This window comes from Leptopilina boulardi, unplaced genomic scaffold, assembly GCF_019393585.1.
Source record: "Leptopilina boulardi isolate dan_hultmark-lab unplaced genomic scaffold, ZJU_Lbou_2.1 LbouV2_274, whole genome shotgun sequence".
NCBI classification, from domain to species: Eukaryota; Metazoa; Arthropoda; class Insecta; order Hymenoptera; family Figitidae; genus Leptopilina; species Leptopilina boulardi.
In genome coordinates this window covers 41,781-66,156 of record NW_026137834.1, presented here as the reverse complement: position 1 = coordinate 66,156, position 24,376 = coordinate 41,781, and the positions used below count along the sequence as shown (strand labels likewise).

Sequence of the window (24,376 nt, the reverse complement as noted above, 5' to 3'; positions counted from 1 at the left end):
AGTTTCACGCAAATCCATATTGAATTTCTAAAATCTGATGTCAGATTCGTAATTAGTGACTTGGAATTCCCGTGAGTAATGTGTTTCAAGCGAATTTGATCAATTTTTATTCTCTTTTATACTAAGAATTTGTTGTTTCCGCACGGAACGAAAATTTGAATGTGCTATTTAATGGAATAACAATTTAGAAACCTATGTAATATTTTACCAGATTGTTGGACTTCATTTAAATTCAACATTTCAATAAAGAAGTATTTTTAGAAAAAGAAATGGATTTAGGCTTCTTCTGTTCCAATTAATTCAATTATAATTAGTCACATGAAATTGAAAACAATAAATATTTGAACAAACCAAATGTAAATTATCATAAAGACAAAACAAAAATTTTATTTACTGAAACCTGGACCTCCAAGGTATCGTTATCCATGTCATTTCACGTTGCTGAAAATAGGCATTTGTAGTTGAAAACAAAACTACATTTCTGGTTTATTTAATCAGTAATTATATGCTCTGTAAATATATTTCATGCAACTACTTTTTTCTGGCTGTATTAACCTAGTCTCATTTCTCACAGTGTATTTTGTTTCACAATATTAATGTTTGACAAATATTAAATGAAATTAAAGTATGAAAATTTTTAGACAATAGCGTTATAGTTTTACCTGATCAGTTACACGAGATATGTACTGTAACTTAATATCGTTAATAACTATAAAGATTTTAGACAGTATCGGTAGTTTTACGTGACCAGATATACGAGATATTTACTGCACAGTTATTACAATTAATAATAAGTTACCGCGGATGCGATACAACTATGACGAATTACTGTTTTTTTACTAAGTGCTAATTTTTTAAAAATTATTGTAAATAAATTCTGTTCTTACTTTTTTGTCAACTTCAACTCCAAAAGTCATGATTTTAATGTCAAAATTTTGAAAGGTCATCTGTAAAAAAATTTAATTTGTAATCTTAATTTTTAAAACTATTGTAAAATCATTTAATGAATAAATTTTTCAGTTGAAGCAGAGAGAAACTAATAGTAGACACGTAATGAAAATAATTGATCTTGTCATAGCGACCAAAATTGGTACTGAAAAGTACTGTTTAAATTTTATTGTTCCAGGATAGTCTGTGTATCTAAATTAGTGATTCACACACAAACCTGTGAAACTGAATAGCCGAATATATTTTGAGAATTCACCAATACTAACTATAATATGATGGTATTTCTCATAAGACCAATTCATATTATCAATGGGTTGATGTTATATACTTAATTTTAAAGTAAGATATTTTTTTAAAAATTTTTGTTTTCATTTATTCGAATCCCACCATGAGAGTGGAGGAGATTCACTTTTTTCAGAAATTCTATATCAGAATAAATGAAAATAAAAATTTTCAAAGAAAAAATCTTAATTTCAAATTGAGAATTGAACATCACCCCAACGGTAAATAGGTCTTATAAGAAATACCATCTTATGTAAATAAACCGATTTCAAAACAAATCCTTGATTACCAATAAGAAATCAAGAATTAAAACTAATTATAATAGTTAATGAATTTATTGCCATTACGGGTCTATCATAATTTTCTCTTTAATTGAAATTTGTCTGTTCTTAATCTTTAGAGGTTGATATTTCAAAAAATATAATCTCTTAATCTGAATTAGCCTTCAAATCTTTAACATTTCTGCTGCTAAAAATAGTATAGCGACAGTCTGTAAATTTTGCTTTTTTTGGTCGGTAAGGCATAATTTTTGTTTATCCTGCAAATAGTGCTCGAAAAGTAAACAATGTCGGAACACACAAGAATTGAAAAATTAAATAGTGTAAATTTCGCTGCTTGGCCATACCAAATGAAAATGATGTTTATGGAAGTTGATTTATGGTCAGTTATCAAATCAGGTGAAGATGAATTTGCGTAAGGCGCGACCCAGAATGTCAGAAAGACGTAAGATCTCTCACGTCAAGGAAATACACATGCAGAGATCGCTCTTACAATTATACGCACCAAAAGATAGTAAATTTCGTACTGTGAATTTATGCTAATTCTCCACTTACCGAGTTCCTTCGCTTTTCAGTTACGTTTTTAGATATATAGATATATTAGATATTAGATATATATAGTAAAGGAACCGTTAGTGTAAAAATGAATTCCGTTAATTCCATATCTGTGATCAATTTCGAAGCGAAAAATACTTTCTTAGTGCTAAAAATTAATTAGGGTATTTTGTTAGTGAAACAAACCACACAGTATAATATCTTGCTGTAAGCTTTCCTTGAGTTTAAACCTAAGATTAGTTAGCTTACAGAGTAAACTTCAGGTGAGGTTAAGGTGAGGTTAAGGTGAGCTGTAATTGTCCTATCTACCGTAAGCTGCAGTGTAAAATTGTAGTCAGCTTACAGTTAAGCTTACTATAACCTTACTGTATACAGAAGGTTTAGGGGAAGCTTACAGTAAAGTTATAGCAAGCTTAAATGTAAGCTGACTACAATCTTACACTGCAGCTTACGGTAGATAGGACATTTACAGCTCACCTTAACCTGAAGATTATGCCGTAAGCTAAAGAATCTTAGGTTTAAACTCAAGGGAGTTAAGTGGGAACTTATTAATAATAACAAAGAGGGTTTGTTTAACGAAAGTTGTTGCTTTATATACACTGAAAAAAATTCCTAACACCCGTATACCAGGAATTGACTGATTTGCCTAGTTACGAGAGAAAGCCACTAGGCAATCTTGGTCAAAGTTTATTTCGACAATTAGTCAGAGTGACTAGGAAACATTATCAAAATAACCAGGTATCTTAGTTATATTGGCTAGAATTACTAAATAAACTTTAGCAAAATTGGCTATACATACATGTCATTTTAACCAAAAATCTTAGTTATTATAACTCGGAAACAAGGGGTCAATTCTACTAAATCGACTTTGACAATATTAATTAAGCTACATAACTGAATCGACTAGGATTCTTGATTACTCTGACTAGATTTAAAGTTGCTATGGTTAATAGTTATAATTGCGAAGCAAATTTTTTTCAATGTAAAGGGTGTGCATATTTAACGGTTAAAATCTTTGGTAAAAAACAAGCAAAAAGTTTCGGTACACTTTTTGAAAATATGAAAATTTGTTCTGGTTATTAAAAAAGTAAAAAACAGTTTTTGCATTGTTTTAGCAAGTGGTGGGGGAGCCATATTCGTGGAATGAAAGTTGCACATTTTGAAAAAGTACATAGGAGCTTTTTGCTTGATTTTGGCATAGATTTCAACCTTTATATGAGAGAGAGTGAAAAAATTATGAGAGGGTGATATTAAAAAATTGTTGAGTGAGAGTAGGATTGAAAAATTTTTAAGTGAGGGTGAGAGTGAAAATTTTTTGAGGAAGAGTAATTTTTTTCTAATCTCACTCTCACTCAAAATTTTAAATCTCACCCTCACTCAAAAATTTTTTACACTCACTCTCACTCAATTTTTCCCATTCATTCTCAATTATAATTTTTTTACTCTCATTCAAATTTTTCTCTCTCATTCTCATTCATAATTTTTTCACTGTTACTCTCACATTCACACAATAAACATTTTATGAGTGAGTGTGAGATTGAAAAATTTTTGAGTGAGGGTGATAAATTTTTAAGTGAGAGTGAGAGTTACGTGAACGCACCCCTTAATAACAAAGATGGAAATATTTTAATAATAACAAAAGAAAAAATCGTATTTCAGGGTGTCTAACAAGGATTAAGAAAAAAATTCCCTGTCTTTCCCTGACCGTTAGACACCCTGTATTTGTAATTAACACTGAGCAGGCAAAAGTAAGTATTAAGTAGTGCAAAAAGAAACGAAATCACAATCGCTTGACTTATAGCATTAAAAGATGATGCACGTGAGTAAACACAAAATCTTATAAATGAAAAATACTGATTCAGTCATATGATTAAATTTGGAGGAAAGTTTACTAACGACAAGTGATTCCTGTCTTGATGGAAATAAGAATAATTACTATTTTAGAACTCGTTCATTCAGATCTTATGGGTTTTGTAGACATTCAAAGCTGAGGAAAGAAGAGGTACATGCTCTGCATAATTGATAAGGCAAACAGATACGTTTTCGTGAGATTTTTTAAGTACAAGGGTGCTGCATTGAGGGAATTCAAAAAATGGAAAATAGAAATCGAAAACCAATCTGGGAAAAATCTAAAAAGTCCGTACTGATAACGGCCTTGAATTTTGTGTGAAGAATTTAAAAAGGGTTTTGTAAATCATCAGGAATCCAACACGAAAAAACAATTATATATACGCCTCTGCCAAATGGCATTACTGAACTATGTAACAGAACATTGTTATATTTAGTGAGTTCACAAATACAGAAAAGTAATCTCCCTAAAAACGCGTGGGCAGAGCTGACGTACGTACATGGTCGAGACTATCGAGTTTGCATGCTAGAAATTCAAATAGTTTAAGAATCACGTAATTATATCTTTAAAGAACATTCCAAACCAAGCCAGTGCAAGAACATGAAGATATAGCTGTTCCTGTGTAAAAACCTCGCGGAAGAAAAAAAAGGATTTGTCAGAACCTCAACCGGAACCTGTTGACACTTTGATCTTTAGATGCAGAAAATCACAACGCGAATATTCAATCATTTACAGTTCGAAGAGAGGATAATGATTAACCTTTAACATATCACGACACAGTAAGTTCCAGTGAAGCAAAAGAATGGATTTGCAGCAATGAATGACGAAAAAGAATCTTTAGATGCTCACAAATCGTGGAATCTCACAAAGATCTTCATGAATTTCATCGTAATCGACTGCTATGCAGAATCGTTTAATCACGATGATTGATTGTTCGAAATGATCACCGTAAAAGATGTTTCCGAAGGGAAGATTGTTGTCTTTTTACCGTTCACATTTTGGCATCATTGCTCTAGTGGTGCATTAGAGGAAATATCTTTATGTTTATAGTTTTTCCTTTAATATAAATGAAAAATCCCTGTTCTAAATTTCAAAATCACTATAAAGTCTTCAGTAACCAGATTTATGTTTCTTAAATTATCAGCCCTCTTTTAAGCTTTTAAACATACAGATTTAAAAATGTCTAGAATATTCAATATTTGCTACATTTCACAGTGGGCCAGGAGACCCCGTTTTGTGGCCAAAAGTCAATTTTAGAAATTGGTAAAACAAATTATACCGTTTTTAACCAGTAATAGCTACAGTAGTTGCTCTGAAAATTTTATAGTCTTAGGACAATTCATTCTCAATCTACACTTGCCTTAAGTTACAAAATCAATTCAGATTTTTATTCCTCCCATTCGAAATTTATGTTATTTATTTTATCATTATTATGAAGAATCTAATCTATCTTTTTTTTGCACATTTATTTATGTTTAAGAATAAAAATAATAATAGAAGTTATTTTATTGTCAATTTGTGAAGTACTACAAAGTTTTTTTCATAAAATCATGAATTTTTCAATTTCGTAGTAATACTGAAAGTAAACTTCCCGTAACTCCGTTATTTTTTTAATCGCCTTTGGTTAAAACTTTTTTATTGATCCTAAACTAAAAGAAAAATCCGCCCACTTTTGCGCGAATTCAAATTATGCTCTCATATATGTATCGGGTAAAATTCCTGTAGCATACTAAGTGAAAAAAATTGATCGAATCGAGCTGTAACTTGCACATAGTTTAGTCCTATGGGTGAGTACTTTAACCACGAAGAATTATTAAATTTTTTCAAAAACAGTAAGAGAGCGAGAGGGTGGAATTTTTTTTGAAAAATTTAAACAGTGAATTTATGAAGTATTATAACTTTTAAACAGAAAGATCAAACAAAAAATTGACCTACATGTTTAATTGCAACTTTTAAACTGTCACTTTCTCGTGGTAAACCATGGAAACTACTATTAATGTAGGCTAACTGCAGATAAAACAAACATAAATAAAAAGTTTCTTATTATAATCATTATCACTAATACCGGATTTGTAATCAGTAACCGCGAAAATGGTTGATGATGGTTTTCAAGTAGATCCGATGAATTTTTGAAAAATCCGTTTGCCATATTGGACCCCAAATGACAAGTTTTAAGTGGATCCGATAAATTTTTAATAAACTCGTCCGCCATATTGGGTTTTTAAAAATTAATAACGGATTCGTAAGCAGCGACCTCAAAAACCCCCGAGTAATAAGTTTAAGGCCATTTGAAATATAAATTGACTTTTGGCCACGAAACCGGGTCTCCTGGCCCACTGTGCATTTAAGGATAAAACGAGGTGTAAAAAAGGAGTCAAGAGGCTTAAAAGATGTTTTAAAATCAGTTTTTTTACAATTTCTCGAAAAATAAAATTGGATTATTTTTCATATAGTTATTTTTCAATTACCCTGTAGAAGCTGCAAATATTGATTTTTAAAGCATTGCAATTAAATATAAAATGAAAATTTTTAATTTTGTCAATTGTCAGCTCTTTTCAGTCTCAAACCATGCAGATATTTTCAAATCTGAATGGTTTGAAGGCTTAAAATAGGATCTAAATTTCGACTCGGGAATTGTTGAACAAAATAATTTTGTAATTTACAAATATGCAAAACGTTTTACAAATTATAGAACACAAATTATTCATATACGTAGGGAAGATTAGGGTAAAACTGAAATGCTTCATTATTATAAAAATAGCAATGTTATTCTTGTTGAACAATATCCGAATATTTAAGATAATCTACAGACATCCTAAGGATAACCGGAATGTAGGATATCCACAGGATGTCCTAGGGATATCCTGATGACATCCTAGAGATATCAAAATTTCCGGATACGAATAGGACGTCCATAGGATATCCTAAAATATCCATTACTGTTACAAAATAAACTTAATATTTTAGAAAGCGAGCACGTTAAGGAGCTGACATGCTACAGATCTACAAACCTTATGATGATCGTCAATGTATAGTACCGTGGAATTTTCACAACATTGGACTATATAGGGCGTTTGAATTATAGTGCAAAATTCGCCATTCTCTACAATTTGTTCTCCAATGCAAACGTCTAAATTCACTAAAGCCTGCATAAAATCCTTTACATTGGAGTGTTCAACATAACGTGACGTTCTAGATTTTTTCATTCTTTCCCTAAATCCATCGAAAGTTAATTTGCAATTTGGTAAACTGAAATGTTTTTTAAATAAAAAATTACTACATTTTTTATAAATTATAATAATGAATAAATTATTAAAAAATTAATAAATCTTTTTAATAATAATTAAAAAATAAATAATAATCAAAAGAAGAGAGAGCGGATTTACTTAAGGTGACAAAATGAAATGAAATGAAAAAATGAAATATGAAATTTCAAAAATTGCGGGACATAGGAAAGGGGAGTGCCGAAAATCTAGAAAATTTGCGTGACGTGATATGTGAACGTCCTCTTTGGAGAATAGAATTATAGGTTGTGTTTTGAAATTTTTAAGTGAAAATACACAACAGAGGATCAACTCTTAATATAAACGAATGATATTAAATTTTTATCACATCAAAAATATTTAATGAAAACTGATTTTAATTTCACAAAAAAACAAAAATTAACTTTTAATTAAGGTAAAAATTTAATACACCTAACTTGTGATTCAATTGCTTCTAAGGTCCCATTCTTCATATCGTGTCACACATTTTAATTAACATAAAAAATTTTACATTTTTACGGAACATATTTCTTCTAAAATTTTTAAATAGAAAAAAAGAAAAATACACCTAAAAAATATTCTTATATTAATAGGAAAATTTTTCTTTAAAAAGTCCTCTTAAATCAAGAATATTACTCTTGATCGTCGAGTATTTTCCTCTTATTTTAAGAGGAATATTCTTAAACTAAGAATAATCCTCTTAAAATAAAAGGAATCCTTTTGTGACATATACTGTAGGAAAATATGCATTGAAATAAGAGGAATCCTCTTAAAACGAGAATATTTTTTTTTGTATTTTTGAGTATATTTTGTAAAACTAGTAACATATAATTTCTTTATAAAGTTTTATGTATAGTTATATAGTAACTAGTTACTAAATTTATTATTCACAAGGGGAGACTGGATACAGTTAAAAAAATTTTAGCAAATCTTTTACATTGATTACACAAAAAAATTACTAAGACATATTAGAATAGGTTAAATAACAAAAACGATAATATTGAGACAAATGGATTTTAATAAAATTTCCAGTTACTACTGTAATCATTAATAAAAATTTTAACTCTGACTCCACATACTATTGATTCTATTACTTCAGAGAATGACTGACGGCCAATTTTGTTTTATCGTATTATTTTGTAAATTGTTCTTTATTTTTTATTATTTACGTAGCAATCAGACAGCAATCGCACTTTTCTATAGAATTTAATGAAATTTAAAAACTTAACAGTTAATAACAAGATCTACATATTTTTAAAATTTCTTTAAATTTAACGTTTCTGGAACGAGATATACCTACATGTTAAAAATTTGATAATTTATCATGGTTAATTAGTCTATACAGATTGCATAAACAAGTAACATTTATTTCAGTAGATTCTAAATTTTTCTATATATTTTTTAAAAAAACTTGTCCATTATAAATAAACATTTGAAGAATTTAATGAAAAAAGAATTAACAATATTTATTGTTTCTTTTAAAAGACATAAGATTTAAAAAATTTTTAATTTTAAAGTAAATGCATCGTAAGATTAGGAAAAATACTACTAATACATGGACATGTACCTGTCTTTCAAGAGGCTAACGATGTATTCAATACATTAATTCATCAAAAATTGTGTTAATCATAGTGAACGACAAATGGAATAAAGCACATATCAATTGAACATTTTAATGCAATTTTAACATTTTAATACCTTGTTAAAAAACTTTAAACTATATGTGAATAATCAAAGCATTTTTTAAAAATAAATGCCCGTAGAATTTATATTTTAAATGATAATTTTTTTAAATAAAAAAGTTTGTTAATAATTTAAAAAAAAAAAAAGTGAGATTATTTGTTGTTCTGGCCACAAAAACAATGTGTTGATTCCATTTGGATAATTAACCATGTTAGAAAAATATTATTTGTCTCAAATGTACCATATGAATAAACTGTACCCAGTCTCCTTTAATGATTTATTTGAAACTAAGTTAACAACTAATCATCTATAATTAATAATATAATTTAGAAGAATACCGTTGACTAACTAATTGTAGTATCTTAGGGAAACTTAAATCTGTTTCTTTGCACAAACGAGAAATAGCGTTCTCCGCTTTGTTCAGCGCAAGATGATCTATAGCGCGTTTATCATTTTTATTGCAAATATGCTTATCTATTTCTGTATATTTATCTTCGGACCTATATACTTTGGCATAGCATGGATCTTTTCGATATGCGCAATAAAATGTATCTTCACAATCCGTTGGTTGATAATATAAATAGCTATTGAAGACACATTTTACGGAATTAGGTTTCTTTCCTTGAAGAAAATACATCTGTTTTAAAAATGTACGAAAATTTATTAAATTATTCTTTATTTATTCTCTCTGCCCACAACAGGGTTTCAGACTTTTAAAACATACATCACAATCTTTAAGGGAGGAAACTCGTGTAAATGTAAATTTTTTAAGATTTTTTTACAAAAAAGTGGTAAAGTTTATTGAATTAGCTATGTATAATAATTATAGTTATAGACGTTTAAATTTTTACATGAGTTTACCCCCTTAAACTACAATAGAAACCACTTTTTAACTCAACTTTTTGAACTTCCATGAAGTCGGCGTCGACGCTCAGCGTCTAAAATTATTTTTCACGGGACCAAGAATATGAAATTATTTTTAAAAAGGTTTTGGGTCCATATAATACCTTGAAAAGTATTTCTTAAGTCATTATTTAGTTACCCAGTCGAAAATCCTACGCTATGTTAAGCTGAACAAAAAGTTGTTTTGAAGTATTGAGATAACCATTAGAGAATTGTGAGACAGTAGATAACTAGCTATAGAAAACTTTCAGGAAGCCTGTTATGGCCGATTTTTCGCTTTTACGGAAAGCTTGAAAATAACAAATTTTGTACGTTTTAAACAAAGCATTCAAGTAGCTTTGACAGAGTTATCAAAGAGTTGCAGGATTTTGCATATATAAAAAGAAAGCGTTCGGGTGGCGAAAATTAAATGAAGCGTCATGGATGTTTCAGGAAACAGCGGAAAAATGACAATGATCAAAAATTAAATTTAACCTTTCTTTCCATCTTTATTTATCTCGTAAAAATATTGTTGTCAACCAAAATTTGTAAATAAAAATACGCTGTTAAATTCATTTTCATAAATTATGAAATTCTAAAAGAATAAAGAATATATTATTTATAAAAAATATTAATAAATATCAAGTATAAAAATAATAATGTTTTTTTTAAATATTAAATATTTTGTCTTTTTTTTAAGAAATTGTATTCATTATTCAATATAAAAAGTTTTCACCGTGTTCGTATTCCTAACCCCAAATTTTGCTCAAGTTATATATAATTTTTTTCGTATATAATTTAAGTGTTTAAAAATAAACGTTTTCTTTGAAAAATAATTTTTATATAATATATAAAGAATAATTATTAATTGTATAAAACGGATTTACAAATTACTATATAGAATTTTTATGATTTTTCGATATAGTTTAATTTAATGAAATTATTCTAGTTTTCAGAAAGTGTAAAAAAGGTAATTAAATTACATATTAATTTGCAACTTGTGAAAAGCAAATAGAATTGCTTTCTTACACATTAAACCAGGCATTAGGAAAGCATTCACCAAGCAAACTGGTAGACCTTTTGCTAGAAGCTGTCCACAGATATTCAACAAGCTGTAGAAAAAGCTTCCCGTTAAGAAGTCAGAAAGCAAATATCACAGAATTTTAGGTCTAATGTATAAATAGTTGCCATGAAGCTTTTGAAACCTTCATAACAGTTACCTGAAGGCCATGTGAACCCTTCAGGGAAACTTACGATTTTCGACTGGGTAGACCAAAAATCTTTTTTAAAAAAATAATTTAACATTTTTGGTCCTGTGAAAAAAAATTTCGGCGCTGAGCATCGACGCCAACTTCATGAAGATCTTTTTGAACATTTTTTTTCATTTAATTATAATAAATAAGAAATAAAGCTTAAAAATTAATAAAAAGTTCAAAATTCTAAAAATAAAAAGATTTGTTATAGGTATTCCAAAAAATTTTAAATTGAATTTTTCTTTGAAAAAACCTAATATTGGCTATATTTGAGTGAGTTAAAAAAAATAATTACATTTTATTCATTTTTTTTAAATTGTTGCACATTTATAAAAAATAATTTATAAAAAAATGTTTTAATTCAAATATTATTTTATTATTATTGATTAATTTTTTGAAATTAGAAATGTTTTCTTTAAATTCAATAAAATTAAGAATAAGCTATTTGTGACGCGCTCAGGGGAAAGGTACCTAAGAAGCAAAAAATTGTAAGTTATGTTTGTGATTTTTAAAGTAAAAATACACAAAGGGAATCAACTCTCAATATAAATTATTGGTGTTTAAATCTTCATAACATTAAAAATATTTAATAAAAACTGATTTTACTTTACATAATAAAAAAAATAATCTTTTAATTAAGGTAAAATTACGACAAACAGAACCTTAAAATGATTTGCTTCTTAGGTACCTTTCCTCGGAGCGCGTCACATTTACAATTTAAAAAGTAATAATTTAAGGTGAGTCACAACCTTTATTTTGAGCAACTTAAATTTAAATTATTAAACGAGGTTATATTTTTTTCTTGCATCATTTGGGTCCAGAAAACATATTAAGGTGATCAAAAAAAGAAAATTTTAATTTTTGACCATTTTAGAATTTTTATTTTTTGAAAAAAATATTTTTGAAAATCCATGCGATAAATTTTGAAGAATCAGTAAAAAAAGTGTGGAAAAAATTTGACGTTGAAAAATACTTAAAATTCTGAAAAAAGATACATATTTAATAAGAGAGTGCAATGATATTTTAACTCATATTTTTCTTTCTTTTTTAGAAAAAAATAAAATTTTTGAAAAGCCATGAAAGAGATTCTTAAGAATCATTAAAAAAAGCTTGGAAAAAAATTGGCGATGAAAAATAGTCAAAATTGAGAAAGAAGATAGATATTTAAAATATTAATTTTTTTTTTAAATTAATTTCTAAAATGGTCAAAATATAAAATTTTATTGTTTTGACCATCCTGTATGGATTTAGGACCCAAATGATGGAAGGAAAAAAATATATCTTCCTACGATCATTAAAATGTAAATTAAAATGATTCAAAATGAAGGTTGAAACTCTTTTTAAAGTATTTACAATGAAAAAAATTAGAAATTTGACTAATTTCAAATATTAGAAAAAAAAAAAAATAAAAAGTTTTGACAATTTAAATAAATTTTTAATTTACGACAATTAAAATTTAATTTAATGTCGATAAATTAGTCATTTAAAACCTACAGTATTTAAAAAAAATAAAAATATTTGTTATATTCCAAAAACTTTTAAATTAATTTTTTTAAGATAACAAAACAATGGTTAGGTATATTTGATTGAGGTTAAAAAAATAATTGCATTATTGATTTTTTTTGCACACTTATTTAATTACATTTATAATTCAAATATTACTTTATTATTAATTATGTTTTTAAAATAAGAAATGTTTTTTAAAATTCCATAATACTAAGAATTGTTTACAATTACACAAAGTAAAAACTTAAAGTATCTAAAATAAAAAGAAATTTAATTTTACGAGTTTTAAAAATTAGAAAAAATGATATCAAATTTTGACAATATAAAAAATTTTAAATTTAAGAAAAGTATAAATTAAATTAATTTTAATAAATTATAAATTTAAAGCCTACGAAATGTAAGAAATTTAAACATTAATTTAAATTTAATAAATTAAAGAAATTTAAAAATTAATTTAAATTTAATAAATTAAAGAAATTTAAAAATTAATTTAAATTTAATAAATTAAAGAAATTTAAAAATTAATTTAAATTTAATAAATTAAAGAAATTTAAAAATTAATTTAAATTTAATAAATTAAAGAAATTAAAAAAAATTCAAAACTCGAAAAAAAAGATTTTTTATATTCCAAAAACTTTTGAATTAAATTATTTTTTGAGAAAACATAACATTGATTATAATCGATTGAGGTTAAAATATTATTGAATTATTAATTTTTTTATATTTTTGCACATTTATATATTACTTTTTTGATTTAACTGCTATTATTGTATTATATTTTTTAATTTCAATTTTTTGTTTTTGTTGCATAGCTTTTGTATAAATATTATTTACTAAAATAAATAAATAAAAGCAAAGAAATAATTTACATTATATATACATATTAATATTATTTAAGCAAATATAATTTATTACTAATAAAAAAGTATGTATTATAATAAAATAACTGTACATTTATATTTTGAAAAATTACTGAAGTGTAAAAAATGTAAAATGAAAAAAATAAAAATGTTGCCTGCTTATGAATTTTTAAATATAAGTATAATCATAATTTTTACCTTATCTTTTATGGCAGGATCTTGACTGCATTCATTGTCCAAAATATCTTTAATTAAATCATTCATCATAATTGAAAAAACCACGTTTCGTTGTCATTAATTAAAAATGTATATCACAATACAAAATTGTCTTGAAAAGCTGACATTTATACTTCGTTTACTGTGAAACTGCTTCATTGAATTTTGTTTTCGCATTCTCTTGTTATAGTTGATAAAAGAAACAATCAAATTTAAGGTGCAATTTCATGAACAATTAAAAATATAAATAACTGATGTAATTAATTTTCATTAAAAATAATAAAAATAAAGACACCTTAATAATTAAAAAAAAATTTATATTTATTTTCTTTACACTTACAAATATAACATTATAACAAGTTTAATTATTATTGACCTTCAACACATTTATTTAATAAATTTATTAGTTAATTAATTAAAATATTAAATTATATATTTTAAAATACCTTAAATATCGTTTTCATATTATTAATTTATTAGGGTTGTTATGATTGTTTACAAACAAAATTCTAGGACTTAAATTTCTGTTAAACACTATCATCATCGAAAGATGACATTTGTAAACAAACAGGGTTGGGAAGCAAAAGCCCAAAATTATGTTCATCCGAAGCAGAGTCGGGAAGGATTAAAATTAAGGCGCTTCTACAACTTGTATCTGTACTTGCTTTACATTTGCTACTGCATGTGCGCATGCGCATGAATTGTTTAGTTACCGAAAATTAAATTAATTAATAAATTACAAATTAATTAAATATAATTAATTAGTGAGTCTATTATACATTAAATTAATTAATTGATTACGTATTAATGATATTTAATGAATTAGTAATTCATTATTTAATTTAATATTCGATATCTGGAAATTGATGTGCGCGCTCACATGTAAGACAGTGATTAAATGCAAAGCAAATGCAGATACAAGTACCGATGCAAGTTGTTGTAAAGGCGGTTCTAGAATAGGTGCAAAAGCCAAGTACAAGTCCAAGTGACAATCTCATGAGTGAGAAAGAGATAGGTAGTCTTTCTTTCTCTTTTGCACTCATGAGATTGGCACTTAAACATTATTATACGTATTATACGTATAATACTGTAGAAAACCAGGTTGTCGACATTGTAGCCGCATCAATGGCAGCATAACCTCTTTTTCTTATTTACTTTCTTGTCTAGTTTTGGTAAATAAGTATTAATTAATAAATAAAATATTTAAATATTGGTCAATTGACAACTTTCAGTTGAGTTAAATAATATTATCTTATTTACAATAATTCCGTAAAAAATTTTAACATTTTAAATGTGCTTCCGTTCTCAATTTAGAAGAGATATACTAATGTAATTTAAATTTTATCAAAGCATCGATAATTAATTTTTGCCAATATCAGAACTTTTGGAATTTCGAAACAAGCATAATTTAGCATTAGTATGTCATACGTCCACATTTACGTTATTTAAGATGCAAATTCATAGGACATCAGTTGCTGAAACAACGCATGAGATAGAAAAGGACAAAAAAAATGTATGTCCTTTTCTATCTCATGTGTTGCTTCCATCAACTGATGTCCTATGAAAATGAACCCTTATGGAGCGGTCACACCTCGCCTGCAGGAGCAGTTGCCAATGGCAACCGTGTAAGAGTAAGAGAGATGGAAAATCTTCTATCTCTCTTACTGTTACACGGTTGCCTCCTGCAGCCGAGGTGTGACCGCTCCATTAGGGTGAAGTCCCATGTGAGCATAAGAGTAAAACTGAAAGCAGGAAAACATGATTACAAGATATTCTTCTCACTCTCATGTTTCTCTGCTTTTCGCTTACGTTTACGCACCTATGGGAGTGCACCCTAATGGTTCTATTGGAGACACATTATAAAAGCAATGAAATATGTTCTTCTCTTTCGTTCTCATGCTTTCCGCTTTTACGTCAGCATGGGACGGCGCCTTAAGGCGCTTGTACACCTCACAAATTCTAAGTATACTCGGAATTTGTCAAAAGTTATACTAATTTTGATTGGCCTTGCTCATGGAGAATTTTCAAAAGAAAGGAAAATTTCGAAATTCTCTATGAGCAAATCCAATCAAAGTTAGTGAAACTTCTGACAAATTCCGAGGAAGAATTTGTGAGGTGTACAAGCGCCTTTAAAAACAAATTTTACGTAGATAAAGGCCAATGTACAACTTACAAATCCGTGAGCTTGTACGTACAAGCTCTTTCATGCTGACTCTACATTGACTGCGCAAACGTGTACGTGAACGTGCTGAAGTCACAATGTGAAGTCGGTTCTACAATGGGCACGTTTGTACGTGAACGTGTACATTCCGTGCTGACGTCACTTATTTGCAGAACATTGTGACGTCAGCACGGAACGTACACGTTCGCGTACAAACGTGCCCATTGTAGAACCGACTTTATTCAAATGGGTGACGTCAGCACGTTCACGTTCACGTACACGTTTACGCAGCCAATGTAGAGTCAGCATTAAGTCGGTTCTACAATAAGCGCGTCGGACGTGGACGTGCTGACGTCACAATGTTATTCAAATGGGTGACGTCAGCACGATCGCGTCCACGTCCGATGCGCTTATTGTAGAACCAACTTTATTTTACCTGTGTGCATCGACTTCTATGGACCAAAGCATAATGAAAATCGTAAGACGTTAGACGTAAACTTTACATGAGAGAGAACACATATCACTGACTTTTTCACTCTCACTATTTTTGGTTTTTTGTAAAAAAAATTTTTAATTAATTTTTAGCTAATTAAAAAAAATTCTTGATTAATTTATATTTTAATTATTAAGGTACCAAAAAAAAATTTGTTTAATCTGGAGAACAGGGGTACATGAAAAAATGTAAAAAAAATTATCAATTAATTTAAGTATTAAAAAAGGGAGAAAATAGCAAATTAAATAAAAAAAAATTTAAGATTATTTTTTTTTACTTTTCAAGGTACCAAAAAAATTCGTTTAACCTTAAAAAAAGGGATACATGAATAAATTTAAAAAAACTCTCAATCAATTTCTAGAACTAAAAATAGGTTAAAAATAGTTAATTTAAAAAAAAAAAATTCTAGATTAATTTCTTTTTAACTTTTAAGGTACCAAAAAATTCGTATAACATTGTAAAAAGGGGTACATGAATAAATGTAAAAAAAAATTCTAGATTATTTTCTTTTTAATTTCTGGGTACCAAAAAAATTCGTTTAAACTGAGGAAAAGGGGTAGATGAATAAATGTAAAAAAACTCTCAATTAATTTCTAAAATTAAATATAGGTTAAATAAAAATAGCTAATCTAATAAAAAAAATTTTAGATTAATTTATTTTTAATTTTTAGGATACCGATAAAAATTCTTTTAATCTGAGTAAAAGGGGGACATGAATAAATGTAAAAAAAATTATTAATTTATTTCTAGAGTTACATATAGGTTAAAAGTAGCTCGTCGATTGAGGGCAGAAACACACCAATTCAGGCGAATGTTGAGAAACATGACAATCTAAAAAATATTAGGGAAACCTGCCATTCCAGTGAAGATTTCAAAAACATGCCATTTCAGATGTCAAATTTTTGTTGATTGTTTTAAGTTGGTAATACTTTCTTGAGAATGTTATATTATAGTTAACAAAATTTTATTCTTGAAATCAATATTAAAAATTAAGAAAAGTACAATTATTAATAATAAAATTATTAAAGGTTCTACCGACTTAACCATCAATATTCAGCAAAATATTAATTATTTTGACTCATCAATTTTTCGTTTACAGTGTTACCAACCTAAAACAATCAACAAAAATTTGACATCTGAGATGGCATGTTTTTGAAATCTTCACTGGAATGGCAGGTTTCCCTAATATTTTTTAGATTGTCATGTTTCTCAACATTCACCTGAATTGGCGTGTTTCTGCCCTCAATCGACGAGCTAATCTAATAAAAAAAATATAGATTAATTTCTTTTTAATTTTTACTGCACCAAAAAAATTCATTCAACCCTGTATAAAGGGGTACATGAATAAATGTGAAATAAATTCTCAATTAATTTTAAATTTAATTAATTTAATTAATAATTGCATAAAATTTGGGGTAAATGGAGACAGCATAATTTCTAAGAAAGTTTTAAGAAAAAAGATTCCTAAGTATATTACTGTATTAAGGGATGAAAAAAATTAAAATATTTATAGTACATATATAATAGTTAAACCAATTAAAATTTTTTTATTTTTTTTTTATTTCAGTATTTTGTCTCGCATTTGAAAAGAAACAGACTTAAAAATCATACCAAATTTTTTTCTTATTCCTTATGACTCCCATAACAAAAATCAAAAATTGAAGTGAATTTCTGTTATAGGAGTCATAAAGAATAAGAAAAAAATTTGGTATGATTTTTAAGTCTGTTTTTTTTCAAATGCGAGACAAAATACTGAAATAAAAAAAAAAAAATTCGATTGGTTCAACTATTATATATATACTACAAATTTTTTTCAACTTTTTTCATCCCTTAACCCAAGCAGCACGGTAAATTCCCTGAATATCCCTTGAGTACCACAGTGGAATATTCTCATGATCTTCTAGGAAAATCAAAATGTCCGCATCATGGGAATATTCCACAGTGACATTTAGGGTATATTCCAGTGACATTAAAGGGATATTCAGGTGATATTGAGGGAATATTCCAGTGATATTGAGAGAATATTCCACGGTTATATTGAATTTTTTTTTAAATGTGTTTTTAATCTTCCTGCTTATTTAAATAACAATGTATAACACTTTTTTATTATTTCAACACTTTAAAAAAAATTCAATATAACCGTGGAATATTCCCTCAATATCACTGGAATATTCCTTTAATATTACCTTCAATGTCACTGGAATATTCCCTGAATGTCACCGTGGAATATTTCCATGAGGCGGACATTTTGATTTTCCTGGAAGATCATGGGAATATTCCACGGTGGTATTCAAGGGATATTCAGGGGATATACCGTGCTGCTTGGGAATACAGTAATATACTTAAGGAAACGAATAAAGTACTGACTAATACACCGAATCAGTACTATGTCGGAGGTAAAAAAATATTAAAACCAGTACTGGCAGTACACTGTCATTCACACCGAATCAGTACTATGTCAATGGTAAAAAAACATTAAATGAAAAAGTCTTTAAATTATTCCAATAGGTAGAAAACGATGATTTTTTTAATAAAAAATGTTTATTAATTTATTTCCAATACTTTCTCCCAAAATTTTTGATATAATTGTAATGTAGTATTATATATACCTATATAAAATATATTTATGTTTTTATTAGTTATTTTAATACTCATTGAAATATGTGCATTAAGTTATTTATCTTGCATATAATAACAATAAATTGAGAATTTTTTTCTAATAGTTTTAAAAATAAAGCAAATGTAATTTTTTACTGTAATTTTTAAATATTCAATTTGAAATAATTAAATATTAAATTTAAAATTTTTTTTACCATTCATATTTTACAGTCGTCTTTTATTAAATTATTTTTAATTATGTAATTCATCAATCATTTTTTTCTGTTTTAATATTATTATTCACGATATGAATAATTTATTAAAAATATTTAACTGAAATTGATATCCAGTTTTATTTCATAAAATCTTTGTAAAAATTAAAAAATTTTGTGAGATAAAAAAATTCAAGAATAGATAAATAATATATAATAAATAATAAATAGTAAATAATAAATTCTGCATAAATATGTAAAATTAAAATCAAAAAATAAAAAAGTAAGAATTATTTATTCGTAAGTTTTGAAACACCGCTAACTGTGAAATCTACCTAATACTAATGTTTTCTTTTGTTTTTAATTAACCATATGTTAAATTTTTCCTTTTTGCTTTTTCATGTCAAATTTTATTCTTTTAATAATAATTAAAAAATGGCAAGCAATATTCGGAAACCTATTCGTCACAAGCAAAAGGCAATATTGTCGGGTTTGGAGACATATCGTGGTATGTAATTTAAATATATATCACATTATCTATATTAATAAGTGATTAAATATAATAAAATCTTTTATGGGCATATCTCTAGAACCTTTAACTTTAATGTCCCTCGCATATATTTTGGTAATTTTAATAAATTTTTCGTTGGTTTTTGTTGGAAATATTAATGCTTGATATAATCAATCATTTCCAAAAGATTCCACTTTAATTTATTAAATACATAAATAATTATTTCAATTTTAAAACGCGATTTTTAACAATGTCTACTTGTCCTTAACCATACTTTCTGATGCTTTAAACGATATAGTTTTAGATTTAATAAAAATTACTAATTCTGAAATATGGTTTTTCAATGTTAATTAATCGGTGAACACAGTTTCGCAGGGAAATTAATATTTTATTACTTGTGAAAAAATTTATAAGCTTTTAAAAGTTGTCCCTCACTTTTAACCTTTTCGACCGTAATCATCGTATTTATGATTTTTCTTTTATAAGACAAGCGGCACGTTAAAATAACTTATGGGAAATCAAAGATCAAGTTACTATAATTATTTTGAGACATAATAAATTGATGTGCTTCATGTCTTCAAAAAACTATTATAAGTTAAGTAAACGAAAACACGTGTGGACAAAATTTGAAAACAACCGTAATACGAGTGATACTTCATGAAAATCATATAAAAGCATTCGAAAAGTACTTGTATATATTTTCACATGTGCCATTTAACATCCCGTGAATGTGCTTCGAGAAAAAATACTTCATTGCAAAGATAATGTAAAAATATTCATCAATTACGGTCGACCGTAATCGACCGAAATTTTTTAGAAACAAATTGTTATGTACGAAGTTGCCGATTATAATTTTTTTTATAGAAACTGTCATTAATTATTAAAACCTGAAGGTTAAGTTTTAATGTTTATTTCGAGACACAAAAATGGATCCAAAAAAAATTCATTCTGAAAAAAGATAAGATGCGAGAGAAAAGAAAAATAAAAAAGGAAAAAAGAGAAAAGAAATTGGAAAGTTTACGAATATTAAATTTAAATAGAAAAAAGTCTATGAAAATCGTATGGTAAATTTTAAAAATTACAATTTTACATTTTTAAAACAATTCACTATAATAAAAATCTATTTTAAAATGTAATGTAAATATTCAAATAAAAAATTTATATATTTAGTTAATTTTTGACACATGCTTTTATACCCAGTGCATTATTTCAGTATTTTATTATTCATATAAATATTGAAAATATTAAACGAATTTTATTGCTTTTTAAAATTATAACCCCTTAGAAAATTCCCTTCAACTGTTTTTTATCCTAAAAAGCAAACACCTGTTGAATATTTTTTTGTTACAGGTTAAAAATAATTCTCAATTTTAAATATTTATAACTTTTTGAAGACAACTTGTTTTATATGTCCACTTGTATAATTGGAAAGCTTAGTTCTTGAAATTTATGTAGACAAAGTTTCAATACTGTGCTCAAAAAAAAAAAAAAAATTTTTTTCTTATTGAAAAGTTAAAGGTTTCAAAGATATGCCCTTATATTTTTTCAGGAAATTTATTAGATGACATGTTGGAAAATTTTAATTACAAGGAAATGTTAATTATTTTAAATTCAAAAAATCCTTTGAGGAATGAATATTGTAAGTTTAAATATTGTAAATATAAAGATAAATTTTTAGCAATTAAAATTTTAAAAAAATACATACAAAAATACCTTATCTACTATCTACACCCAATGGAATCGAAATTAATATTCTCAAGGGGTGTTTTTTTTATTTTATTATTTAGGATCTAAAATTATTGTAAATTGTCAAAATTAAAAAAAAATTTTGAGAACTTGAAATCATATTTCACTATGAAAAATGAAAAAAGTAATTTTTAATGAATTATTAATGAATTAATTGTTTTTCAATATCCTATAGTATATTACAGATTTAAATATTTAATATTAACAGAAAAGAATGACAACCTTAAATAGTCTTAAATTCGAAAGGTTATCAGCGGTCCCTCTACTTTAATAGCTGATTCAAAAATTTTACATTTTTGGCATGTGTGATTAAGAAATTTTTGGTCCATATTTTTCTAGATCCTTGGACGGGAACTATCGTGAGGATGTTTTCAATTGCTGGCCTCGGTACTTTAATGGGAATTACTATTTTATTGATTGGAATCTTTGCTTTTGGATATTTTGAAAATAATGATATTGGTACATATTTGACTAACTTAAATGCAGGAGTAATAATGGGAATTGTACTAAGTTTCACGATGATATATAGTGAAAAAATAGTTTACACAGACTTCACGATAAAGAAATTAATCTTCGTATCCCCTGTGATTAGTATTGTTTTCATTATGGGACTTATTCTTGCTCCATTAGCAATGTCAACATTATTGTCACGATTTGAAATTCAAGCTAATCTTTTAGCTATAATGTCAACGTTGTATCCAACTCTCATCATTATTGGATTTTTAAAAGCATCTGGTAATTTTCCTTATAATGAACAAAATAATTTATAATTACAATAATTAGTTTCTAGCTACTAAATTTTTATTTTACAATCATTTTCATTACATGATTTTTTTATATAAAAAAATGTTAATTTAGCAGAATTCTTATTTAATCGAATTTTATATGATTCAAATTTTTAAATGACAAATTCCAATTGACTGAATTTTAATTTATCAGAATTTTTTTTACCAATTTGTAATTAATAGAATTTTTAAGACGCCGAATCTTCATTTGTCCAAAATTAAAAATTACCTAATAATCAATTGACAGAAAGATTTGGCGCAATTTTTAAAATTAACCAATCACGATTTTCTTGATAATTTCTAATTGATTAATTTTAAAAATCTTCATATTTCCACCGGTTTTTTATTCTGACATTTGTAACTTCAGTAACGTCACTGTATATAATAAAATAAATAAAACTTTTAAATGTTTTTAATGATAAAACAGAAAAATTTAATAATTATAATCAGACAAATATCCCACGTATTACAGTAATATATTACTGTAATATTATACGCTTATTATATATATATATATATATTATGTATATATTATTATTATATACATACCAATTTCAAAGTTTTTTTTATAATAAAACAGAAAAACATATTAATTTATCGGTCAAATATTTTTTTAAATGATTTTAGAATTTTTTTAATATTACCATTTAATATTACCGTAATATTACCGGTTGATATAACTGTAATGTTACCATAAGGCAGAAATTTTAATATTACAGTAATATTACTGTAATATTACGTGCTGCTTGGGTCAGAGATTATGAAAAAATGTTTATACAAAATTAATTCAAATTAAAATTACTGAGGAAAAAATCTTCACGTGGAACAGCAATATGTTTCATTAGAATAGAGAATGTTTTAACTGAATCAGCTAAAACTGTCACTATTCTAATAAAAACTCCGTCTGTTACAAGTAAAACTTCTTTTCCGTAAACTCAAAACACCTGAATTAATTAATCACACATCATTCTCTTCAACAAAAGGAATATTAAATTTATTTTTGTAATATTCTACATAACTATGCAAACCTCTTTCATCTTCAATAAATGTTAAATTTTTTTATCACAGGTGACTCTAAAAAAGCACATCGTCTCTTTCAAATGTGGATGAATTTCCAATTCGTGAGATTCCGCTATCAAATTTTATACGCTGCAATTGTGTTGTACCATAAAATGATAGCTTTCACAATTAAAAAATTTCGGCCACCTTCTAATAATGAACTTTATGAGTTAATAAGGACAACAGAACAAATAAAGCATCATAAAGAAGAAATAAACCAATTAATTTCAGAAATAGATTGTCATTATGATTTTACTACAAATTGTAATATAGACTTCCTGATTCACATGGAATTAATGCTCCTAACAGAACCTGTTCAAGGTTAATACATTTAAACCCAAAATAATAAAATATTATTATTTATTATTAAGCTTCAGCCTTTCGGCCTAAAAGTAGACTTGGCTAATAATAAAATATTAAAGTTATTAGAATTTACAATTTAATTTAAATTGAATTACATAATTAAAAAAAAATTCTATTTTAGATGAAGCGAGGGACACGGAGTAAAAAACGCAAGATCAATAATAAACATTATTAATAAGAATTTTTATTTATAATATATTTTTTAAATAAAAAAAATTTGAAAAATATACATTAAGGTAGAAAATTAAGGAATTAAATTTTTCAAATTTTTTTTTATTTTTCAAAAAAATTAAATATTTCATATACCTATCTCAATGTTGACACGTTTCATGTGCGTTAAATTTTTTTTCTGATTAACCCTGTTTTATAATTATTGTGAGATCTAATATTTGAAAAGAATTAAATGTGCATGTGTTTGTTGGAATGATGAAAATTTCTATTCAATTTTTTTTAATGCACTAAAATTATAAAAAAATTAATTTAGAATTTTATTTATAATTATTAAATTAATTAAAAAATATTTCTTTTATAAATAAAGCGAATTTTTTATGGTACCCTAAAAATTAAAAAGAAAATAATCTATAAATTTTTTATTAAATTAGCTATTTTTAACCTATCTTTAATTCTATAAATTGAGAAATTTTTTTACATTTAATCATGTACCCCTGTTCCTCGGATTAAACGAATTTTTTTTGGTACCCTAATAATTAAAATGTAAATTAATCAAGAACTTTTTTTAATGAGCTATTTTTAACCTATATTCAATTCTAGAAATTTATTGAGATTTTTTTACATTTATTCATATACCCCTTTTCCCCAGATTAAACGAATTATTTTTGGCACCCTAAGAATTTAAAAAAAATTAATCTATAA

At 26.3% G+C, this 24,376-nt stretch overlaps 2 protein-coding genes across 2 annotated transcripts in view; one reads left to right on the top strand and one right to left on the bottom strand.

Moving 5' to 3' along the window:
• Positions 1 to 14,222, bottom strand: part of LOC127281703 (putative uncharacterized protein DDB_G0282133) — a 41,465-nt gene extending 27,243 nt beyond the window's left edge. Inside the window, exons 1-5 of the mRNA XM_051305553.1 lie at positions 14,022 to 14,222; positions 13,558 to 13,755; positions 9,197 to 9,495; positions 6,924 to 7,161; positions 888 to 947 (exon numbers count right to left, since the gene is read on the bottom strand). Of these exons, the coding sequence (XP_051161510.1) occupies positions 888 to 947; positions 6,924 to 7,161; positions 9,197 to 9,495; positions 13,558 to 13,626 (666 nt within the window). The 5' untranslated portion in view covers positions 13,627 to 13,755; positions 14,022 to 14,222. The remainder of the gene's footprint in view (positions 1 to 887; positions 948 to 6,923; positions 7,162 to 9,196; positions 9,496 to 13,557; positions 13,756 to 14,021) is intronic.
• A 5,252-nt stretch (positions 14,223 to 19,474) lies between these two features.
• LOC127281704 (uncharacterized) lies at positions 19,475 to 23,647 on the top strand. The gene is made up of 4 exons (XM_051305555.1): positions 19,475 to 19,547; positions 21,636 to 22,031; positions 23,150 to 23,461; positions 23,625 to 23,647. Exons 1-4 carry the CDS (start codon positions 19,475 to 19,477, stop codon positions 23,645 to 23,647), a joined length of 804 nt encoding a protein of 267 aa, XP_051161512.1.
• The last annotated feature ends 729 nt before the right edge of the window (positions 23,648 to 24,376 follow it).